A 9,880-nucleotide genomic window follows, 5' to 3' on the forward strand; every position below is an offset into this window, starting at 1 on the left:
TGTGTGAATCCATGTATGCCCAAATGTGTTGCACTGTGTAAGTATGATATGACAAGATATCGCTACTACTACTACTACTACTACTACTACTACTAATAATAATAATTATTATTCAAAGACATGATAGTTGCAGTAGACAAATGTTTTAATGTTTGCATCAAATTCCAACACTTTTTCACGAGATGGACCAAATTCTTTGTAAACATCCACAGTAAATAACCTAAAAACAGACAATAACAAATTGAAATCAAAGGAAATTAAACATCAAACCATATTTTCAAACTAAAATATTTCATCAAAAGTACAAATTTTTTGTTTACAGGACTTTAATTGAAAGATGACAATTATTTCCTAGCCACAAGTTCCAAGAGGGTGGAGGTGATTTTGTCCAGGCTGCTGGAGTGCTGAGGACCCCGGCGCATCCTGTATCCTTGCTCCCTGTGGAAGGGAGGTGCAGAAGACGGGGGGTCAAAAAACTCCTCAGCAGCAGGTGGGTAGTCATCAGGGTGCGTGGGTTCCTGGAACCTTTCGGGGTACAGTTCTGTCTCTTCTGGATGGGAAGCATGTGGCGGCTGGAACATCCGGGCCGCCCAAAGACCTCTATAAGAGAGGATACATGTAACATGAAAACAATTAGTGAGGGGAATTAAAGGATTTGCCAAGAAAAATAACTATACACACTTGAAGAGTGTACAGTATATGGTGTATGGAGTGTGTGTGAAGGAGGGAAATAGAGCAGAGAGAATGTAGCTCATTATAAAACACAAGACTGATTTATATTGCAGTGCGCACCTTGCCCTCCAGAATTACTGCACACAAACTTGGAGGATTTAGTTAACTTTGCAGGTGCAAATATTTGTGACAGCTACATTTTAAAAATAGGAGTTTTCACACAAATTATTTTTCTTAACAATTGCTCCTTAATGAAGCAATACATTTTCTCACATCTGACAAAAAAACAGAACTCATTACGTGTGTGATCATAGTCTGGAACACAGTACGTTTAGGGAATGAATATGAAGATACAGGGAAGAATGAGTTGGTGATACTGAGCAGTAGGGCAGCTGGCTGTTAATATGCTGCATGTGGAAAATTACTTGTCATTTGTGTTTGATGTGGATCTACTAACTGATTGCGACTGAAATGTTATTCATCAGGCTGTTCACCTTCATAACGGCTTCTGCTTGTGCTTCTGGATTCAGGATGGGAAGGTTGGCAGTATTCCTGGTATTGCTCTTCAGGTAGCTGCTCCTGCTCCTCCCAGCCTCTCCCTCGGGGAGCTTCCTGGGAGTAGCGTTCCTCTGATCGCCTGGGCTGGTTCTCAAAAGGCCTTCCTTCTGGTCCTTCTCTGAGGCCTCTCTCATACTGGCCCCGTGGAGACTCCTGTTGGTCCTGGCTCAAATGGTTGTAATCTTTGGAGATGACTGCTCGCCCTTGGCTATTGTGCTACAAGAACAAGGAATAGACAAGCTTATTCAATTCACTTCTACTTCTGTGAGGAAGTGCGTAAAACCGAATCACATGATCGATAATAAAGGCTATGCATAGCACAGCAGCCCTGTGCAGGGTAAAACATACCACAGTCTTCTCAGATTTTTTGGCTTGGAATTCTTTAAGAAGGTGGCAAAGTTTGTCCTTGAGGAAGTCGGCCTCTTCCACATTCTCAATTTTAATGTTTTTCTAAAACATCAAAGAAAACAGAAAAGAGATTGGTAAGATTTTTTTCCCCTTTTAAAAAAAAACATTATCCAACAGCCATCCTGCATAATGCACACTTCCCTGCCGTCTATGTTGCAAATACTGATTCATAACCTTACCAGCAAATCAAAGACAATCCCTGGATCAGCAGTATTCTCTGACAAAGACTTGGAGCTTCCTCTTTGGCAGGTTTCAGCATGATATGGGCTCTAAACAAGAATAAGTTTGACATCACAACAGTTCGACATAAATGAGCACATCATATAGATTAGTTAAAAAGTATGACATTACCAAAACACTGGACAGTTACTAGTTATCAGAATTGAGAGGTTTTGTTTTTACGATTATTTTTTGGGCTTTTTTTTATTTGACAGTGGGAGGAGGGGGATGACATACGACAAAGGGGTCGGGTCTCTGTGGTCCATGGACTTCTGGTCTTGTTGGTCTCGTTGGGTTTCTATATGCATCAGTGAGCCTTAAAGTAGAAATCAAGCACATCCAGAGAAATAATGTATAAAGGTGTAAACATAAAGCATTCAGTAACACAATGTAAAAAGTCTAATTTCAAAGATATTAACCAGCCATTTGTCGTCTCTATAGACAAATCTTAAAGAAAATGAACACTTACATCCCCTTTGCCCTTTCCACCTCCTCTTCAGTGGCATCAGAGAAGCGACTCTTCCTTTTTCTTTTTCCGTCGTCCTGGTTACTTGCAGCCCCTTCCAGGAAGCGTCTGAATGGCTCTGGGATCTCAGATATGGATCTGGCAACTTCCAGTGGTCTCTGGGAGGCAGGGGGGCCGGTTCTGCTAGGCCCGGGGTTGTCCGCTGCCTCCCCTTTTTGTGGTGCTCTTCTTTCCTGGCGAAACGCTCTGACCATTTCAAACAAATGATCTTTGTCATACGGCTGGTCATTCTCCAAAGGTTCAGGAAACCTCCTCCTCTTGGTCTCTGGGTCACCAGATCCCTGCTTGCCCGCTCCATTCATGTTTCCATGTCTGCCCGGCTCCCTGTCCAGAGACCACTGGTGGTGTTCGTCTTCTGGGTAGGCTGGCCACAGGGGTTCTTCCTCTGGGAAAGCTCTGCGTCGTGTCTCCTCTTCAGGATAGCCTCCTCTTTTCCTGGTGCGTTCTTCATCGTGAACACTGGCATGGGAATAATCAGTGTAATCCCTGCTAGACTCTCGCCCATGAGGACCTTCACCTGGGTAAGCTGGCTCAGAATCTTCCGGTGGGTAAGAGTATCTGTCAGGATCGTCCTCTGGATAGGCTGCACCACGAGGGTCATGTAATGGATAGGCCTTCCTACGAGGCTCAGCGACCTCAGCAGAGCGAACTCGACCGCGCCGAACTTCCTCAGAGTAGAACTGCTTGAGGGGATCACTTTCTGGGCGGGGCCTCCTGTGAGGAGGGGCCTCCTCAGGGTAAGTGTCTCCATGGTAGGTCTGTCTATGGGGCATCTCCTCCCTAGAATCACACCTGGGAAAACCTCCCGGCTCATGTACGTCTCTTCTGTGCATATCTTCCACATAGTCCTCTTGATACTCCCTATCATAATCGGCTTCCACAAACTCTTGCCTGTACATATCGCTTTCCATGTAATCCGGTCTTCGCATTTCATCTTCCATAAGGTCGCAGCTGAGAGGGTCGTCCCTCAGGTAGGGGTCATTTGGATGGAAGGGGGGTGTGTTTGGATCGTCTAGAGGACGCCTCCCTCGGTGGGAGTACTCACCCTCATAATCCATCAGTGCTGGTGGGTGAAGTGGCACACCTAGTTGGGCCACAATCTGCGGGACATTATGGTCCATTTTTTGCTTTTGCTTTGGCAAAACTAGAGGGAAAGAGTAAATGTAGATTTTTAGTCACAGTATGTACTAATTTGTGTACCTTCTTTAAGCCCCTTTCCACTTGTAGTGGCCCTCACCAATTTGCCATCTGCTGAACCTCCTACGCCAGTTAACTGATTTATAGTTGTGGTCATTTCATAATTTATTGAGAAAACATCAATATATCCAGCTATAATTTTTCTCATGTTAAATATTCGTTTTTTTTTATAATTGGTTATCGCTTTTGCCATAACACACTATCAATGGCCTTCAATCAAGTTGGGCACTGTAATTTACGACAAATTTATGTTTTATGATTTCTACATTGCATGTGTTGAGGACTAGCCTAATGCTTCCCAAACTTTTTCTGCCATAACCCGCCTTTACCATGTACATTTTGATCATGTTCATCAAAGCCTGACACTTCCAGGTCTACTCAACTATTTCTGTGAAATAGGCTGAGCAATTACTTGGCTTGATATTTCCTTGAAATTTCTTAAGTAAAAGAAACAGTAAATAGTATATGATCTCACAAACGTTTCTGTTCATATACAGAATCCAAAGTAAAAGAATGTAGCCTACCTCTTGAGATGTTTGATTTGCCCACAGTCCTATTTTTCCTCATTGGCTAAAACACACAAAAAAGTTAACATTAACAATTTGTAAATACCACAAACAACTTCTGTTACTCGCTAAATCGATTTGATTGTTCAGTGATCAAATGTAGTTATTATGACTATAAATGTGACCGGCTAATTATATGTCTGTGACCCACCCTCGGAGATCCTTGTCCATCCTGTCTCTCTACCACCTCTGCTTTTGCCCTTATGACCTTTCCTGACTGGCTCATCATTGTTGTTTTGTCCCAAGTCACCAAGTCTGGCCGTTTCAGTTGCTACATTAAGATCAAAGTAAAGCATTAAGTCAAGAGCACAGCAGAAATTCAAAAGGTCCCACTAGCAAATATCAGTTTGTTCTGAAAATGTGCACAACGCCTTACCAGGTATTTCTGGCGGTGTTTACGTCCAATGACATGATTGACCATATTGGGTAGGTTTGCATGCAGATCACATAGTTTACATAAGTATCTAGGGCCTGTCTGAGGGTCACTGGCATCTGTGCCAGGCACTTCTTCCAAATAGTTCAGACCTAGGAAATAAGAGAAGCAAAAATGTTATACAGAGATTAAAAAAAAAAAAAAAAGTGGAATAAAATGAAACTATTTCATGGTGATTATCAAGTTGTTCACCAATGATGGGCTCATCAAGCTTCAGGTATTGTAGGTATTGTACAATGTCCTCGAAATCTGGTACAGTGTGATCCCTGATGGCAAGGCCTGACAAACCCAAACAATAGTAGTCAGAAATAGATGAACATTACAACAGTGACAGTTCAGGTGATAAAGAATTATAAGTGCAGTGCTGAAAAATGTATATAGACACATTGTGCGTGTAGTTTAGCTTATATCATGCAAATATCTTTTGTATGATTCACTCACGATGTCGATTAGATCAAACCCTTTAAATGCAAAGCAAGACCATCTCAATTTCAGGCTCTTGCAATATAATAAAGGTAGATTTTCATTTGGTGTAACATTTTTAATCAGACCTTTGCAGTCATACGACTGTACATGAACTAAGAGCTCATACCTTTATGAGTCCTCAATTCATGTACGCTTGACCCCCAACACTGGCTGCCCCAAAGCCTGTAGTCACAGTAACATTCAAGCTACATGTGTTAAAAATATGGCACTTTGGACTACACTGGAAGCAAGTCACATCATCACTACCCAGGGGGCTGATATGAGTAGTTTCTTGTAATTAACTCCTGTTTAGGGTATGCATTTAAAAAAAAACACAAAAAAAAAAGGTTCTACTTAGACGTAGCTGTAGGCACTATAACTTCTGTTATATCCCTTATCACTGTGGATTGCCAGCAAAGTCTATAATTCCATATTTTAATACAAGTTAAAATCCAAAAAGTGGCCAGCGTCATGTTAGCAATGAAAACTGCAGACAGGTTGCACTCCTCTTGTAATCCACATTCATACACTATATGAATACAGTTGACTTCAAAGAGACGATGGGATCTGAAACGACTTGGCTCCTCTCTGGCAGCTATGAATCGTTGTGGTTCTTCAGCTTTCTGTTGTCCTGTGTTCTCTGCATTGGTTTCACATTAGTTGAGGTATGGACTGTCCGCATATATCCATGAACTCTTCCACTCTTTCACAATCTTCACCATCTTCTTATATGTTACATACGTTACACATATGTATCACAAACAGTAGACCCCATTCTTTGTATGGGATATTGTTTTAAGTGCAAGTCTCTTCTGTTCCAAACTGTGGTTAAATAACCACAGCGTATGTCTTTCCACTGTAATGTGCAATGCATAGTTGAGAAGGAAGGGTACTGAACCAGTAAATTGAAACACAAATATACTGGTTCAAAATCCAAAGCTAGTCTCAAACAAATGGCTCTGAGGGGCTTGGTGGTTTCAGCTCTCCATCCTGAAACCCAATGTTCCAAGAGGTGCGACTAAAACCTCAGCACTCGCAAATAATGTGAGAGTGTTATTTGATGATTCAGTCTTGTATTACTCCTTGGCTGACCAAGACCCCCTGTAAAGTGAGTGTGCAGAATGAACTGCCTGCGTGTATGTTTGATGTCACAACCTTACTCCACCCTTGTTAGTGGGTGAGTCCATATGCCATGCATATGAAATATGCCTAGAGGTATAAATGTGAAAGAAAATCTCTGATCTTGGCAGGCAAAAGCATTTTTTATTGTATTGGAGGCAGTATTGTATATGCAGTGACTGCTATACTGCAGCTGCAGCTAAAAGGACTGAACTCTCGAGTTCACACAGTGACAACAGGAATTTGAGGACTGCGAATGAGTGACCATACATGTCTTTGTGTATAGTCTCCACCGGTTCAGCTTTGAACACTACGGACCTCAAATTCTGCTCCACTAAATGAACCCCTGCATTGACAGGGCAGTGAACTTTTAGGAACCAATATGGGCCGCAATCTTCTGGATTTCACGATTCTTTGATGCTGTTGTGAAAACATCTTCATATACAGAAATATGGTGGTTTCCAACTTTGCTGTATCCACTGTAGACTTCTTGATGGGGAAACTGCTAAATGCTGATGCCACTTGCATTTCCAAAGACTAGAGATAGCAGCAGATTTCTTTCATGTCATGGTACAGCTTAATTGTACCTAAACAAAGTCCAAAAATCTGTTGCCATTCTTTAAGTATGGGAAGTCATGATTGTTTTCCTCGGTTGAAACAAATGGAAGCTCACTTGCCTTTCTTTGAGCGCACACCACAATCCACTCTTCTTTCCATAAACCAATTGTGTTTAATTGTCCAGCAGAGATCCAGAATGTAATTTTCAGTCAATAAATTTATATTTAACATCTTGGAATACATTTCCCAACAACGCTGTCCAAAAAAAAGATAAGATAGTGACCTTTGCCTTTGATGTGTAAACTTAATAACCTATCTGAAGAGATAGGACACCGCCTTTAAGCCATGGGTGGACCGAGATGGATAATATTGTCCATCAAAAAACAGGCAATAGATTACAGTGACCTTTGTTACCTTCATGTATAGACTTAATAACCTGCCAGAAAAGACAGCAAACTTACTCTATACCAGGATGGGCCAAGGTGACGAAGATGAAAACTACTTACCCTGAGCAACCAAGGCATCCTCTTTCTGCCAGGAATAAAAGGAGAGCAATAAAAATAAAGTCAATCAGTGCTGGGTAAACTCGCCACTGGGCAGAGTGGCGAAGTTCACCACTGCTACAAATAAAGAAAGGGTTATATCATGGAAACACACAATCCATTTACACATAAAGGTTAACCAAAACCACAGCTCATTTGAGGTGCAGTAAAGGTCAAGAGTTAACCTATTTTTATTTACTAATTTATTTACCTTTCTGAGTCAATTAAAGCATTTGAATGCTCACCATTCTTTATTACTGTCAAGAGTTTTTAACTAGCTTTTTTTTGGGAGCGCTTACGAAGAATAGCAGAATGGGCGGTCTGCCCTCCTTTAGCTTGGCTTGTCAAATGTCATTTTGAAATGTAACAGCTCATCATGACCCACAGTCACAATGCAAGAATGATGTCCAAGGAACATCCTGGAAGAAGGTTTTATTAACTGTTAATGACCAAATTCAATTGTGAATATGTGTATCTATATGCAAGAAAGAAAATCTAAGATGACCAAAAGAAATGGGCAAACGGTCCAGCACCCAATAAATGGAGAACCTTTGGAAAGAAGCGTTTCAATTCCCAGTGACATCCTCCAACTGAAACACATGACTGACAAAGTTAGAGGGTATCTTATGAAATGTTAATCCATATCGCTGTACACCAATTACAAAAAGTTAAATGTTCTTGCCCGATCAGAATGACAAAGACGCCTTGGCTTGACGACCTGACTCTACAGGTGTTTATCTAATCTAATTTCTCCACTTCCATTAAACCTGAAACCCTGGTAAAATTACCCAAGATTTCTGATTGTCACGCTTACAACCATCAACAACCATTCCAAGGGTGTAGCATGAGAAAGAGTAATATCCAAGGATTTATGCAGTGTCATTGTTGGTATGAGTCTCGATATTAGACTGATGTGGACCAACAGAAAAGCGAGTTCAGCCATGAGGTGATGGTCTCCAGAAGACATGGCACTGATAAAGACTGGAGAAGAAATATTTTTATGATGCAAAGTAGTATTTCTTGTAACAGTAGCCTCATAACAAATGTGAGTATTTCCTCTGTTACATTTCCTCTGTAAACACTGAAACAGTTGTTCTCACAAGACAGTTGATCACATCATCACGTTCCACATACAATCATGTGAAGGGCTGCAACGTGTAGGAAAAGGAAGTCGAGCCTGACAGGAATACAACATCCACCTGAATGCAACACCATGTCAATTTTCCCAGTATTTGCCATAACCATTGGTGGTTAGTTTTAGGAGCTGAAGAAAGGAAATATGGCTGGAGAAATGTGCAATGATTTGTACACTGGAGCACCCAGAGACTGAATGGTTTATAGATATCGATTCAGTCATGGCAACGAGAGACACTTTGACGACAGTGATACAGCCTCTTGCAACCACAAGTGCAAATATATTTGCTGTGTCACCTTCACTGGATTATTTTCTTGCAGACTGGATAAGAATGCTGAATTTATGCACAAGTCACCAAAGTGCCTGTGTGCAAAGGATTTGTCGTTCAAATTTGGCCGAGGCAAAAGGCAGAACACTTTGCCCATCGATGTTGGAGAACACAGATCGTACCAGCACCACATCAGGCATCCAAATCACAATGCATGATGTAGTAAGGATAGCAAGGAATCCAAACCAAGGAGGTCCCATGCAACGTCACTTGATGTCAAGTGCAGGAAGACAATATCTACGACAAATCATAGGACACAAGGATCGGTATCAGTGTCAAGTAAGGAATGATGGTCCCAAAATGTAGACAAAAGCAGTGAAAGCTAGTAAATATTTGTGCACTTCCTGGTTCCAGCTACGGTTTTATCTTTAACCTGCAGAGAGAAGACTCATGATTGACTGAAAGGCAAATATGCAGATCAAATTAAGAATAGTAACAGGCACAGTTTTTTTTATTAACCAAAGTCTATCATTTTAACATTAACTAAGCATTTAAATTCACTGAGCCATTAGCTATTTGGACCCATAGACTGTGCCGTGTACCTTCAGATGTCCCGCTGTGGTCAGGTGTATCTTATACAAGGTGTCACCCCTGATGGATTTACTGCAGACCTGGGGGAAAAGTCAAAATATCAATCAGCATTCTTGTCATCTATCGTGGGGCCACCAAGGAAACCTGGTCACCAATAGTGATTAGTAACGTTAAATGAATACATGTAGATGATGCTTAAAGCTGTAATTTGGTCACCATTCATTTTATATTTATGTTGTCTTGAAAACGTGTCTAATAGCTCACTTACCGTGCAATCAATGAATTCAATCGTACCCTCAACATCGTACGGTGTTTCGAGACCCTCCATTGTTGTTGCTATATCGCTATCGTTAGCTACCTCGCTAGCTAGCAAAATGGTTTAAAGTGGTTTAGTTAACGCAACCTAGACTCTGTGGTAACGGCACTACCTTCTTACACTCACTCGGCAATATTTAACCAAAGTCAATGGTTTGTGTGAGATTCTGTAAGTTTTGCAATTTCCTTCGTTATTAAGCTACATTGCGCATTTACGTTAACGAGCCTGATGAGTACTTCCTGTACAGTTAAATTGTGCACGGGTGTTGGCCTTGGCAACCCCGGATGCCCAGATGAGCGGAGTCATG

The 9,880-nt window shown here is 41.4% G+C and overlaps 1 protein-coding gene across 3 annotated transcripts; it reads right to left on the bottom strand.

The window, feature by feature from the left end:
• Positions 1-136: 136 nt before the first annotated feature.
• On the bottom strand, positions 137-9,789 carry LOC139666447 (uncharacterized). 3 transcript variants are annotated; one of them, XM_071545671.1, is made up of 13 exons: positions 9,526-9,789; positions 9,269-9,337; positions 7,228-7,252; positions 4,772-4,858; positions 4,523-4,671; positions 4,298-4,417; positions 4,105-4,150; positions 2,327-3,527; positions 2,095-2,173; positions 1,818-1,907; positions 1,579-1,680; positions 1,167-1,446; positions 137-600 (listed from the first exon to the last, which is right to left on the bottom strand). In XM_071545671.1, the coding sequence occupies exons 1-13, from the start codon at positions 9,583-9,585 to the stop codon at positions 317-319; spliced, it is 2,592 nt and encodes an 863-aa protein (XP_071401772.1). In that variant the 5' UTR covers positions 9,586-9,789; the 3' UTR covers positions 137-316. The 3 variants fall into 3 exon arrangements, with proteins under 3 accessions (XP_071401772.1, XP_071401773.1, XP_071401774.1); XM_071545672.1 differs by lacking the exon at positions 7,228-7,252 and having other exon boundaries at positions 9,526-9,578; XM_071545673.1 differs by lacking the exons at positions 7,228-7,252; positions 9,269-9,337; positions 9,526-9,789 and adding an exon at positions 5,172-6,293.
• Positions 9,790-9,880: the final 91 nt, after the last annotated feature.

The sequence above is a fragment of the Centroberyx affinis genome, unplaced genomic scaffold (assembly GCF_046629955.1).
Source record: "Centroberyx affinis isolate AG114_WGS23_722 - 3 ecotype Tasmania unplaced genomic scaffold, CSIRO-AGI_Caff_v1 ptg005018l_1, whole genome shotgun sequence".
NCBI classification, from domain to species: Eukaryota; Metazoa; Chordata; class Actinopteri; order Beryciformes; family Berycidae; genus Centroberyx; species Centroberyx affinis.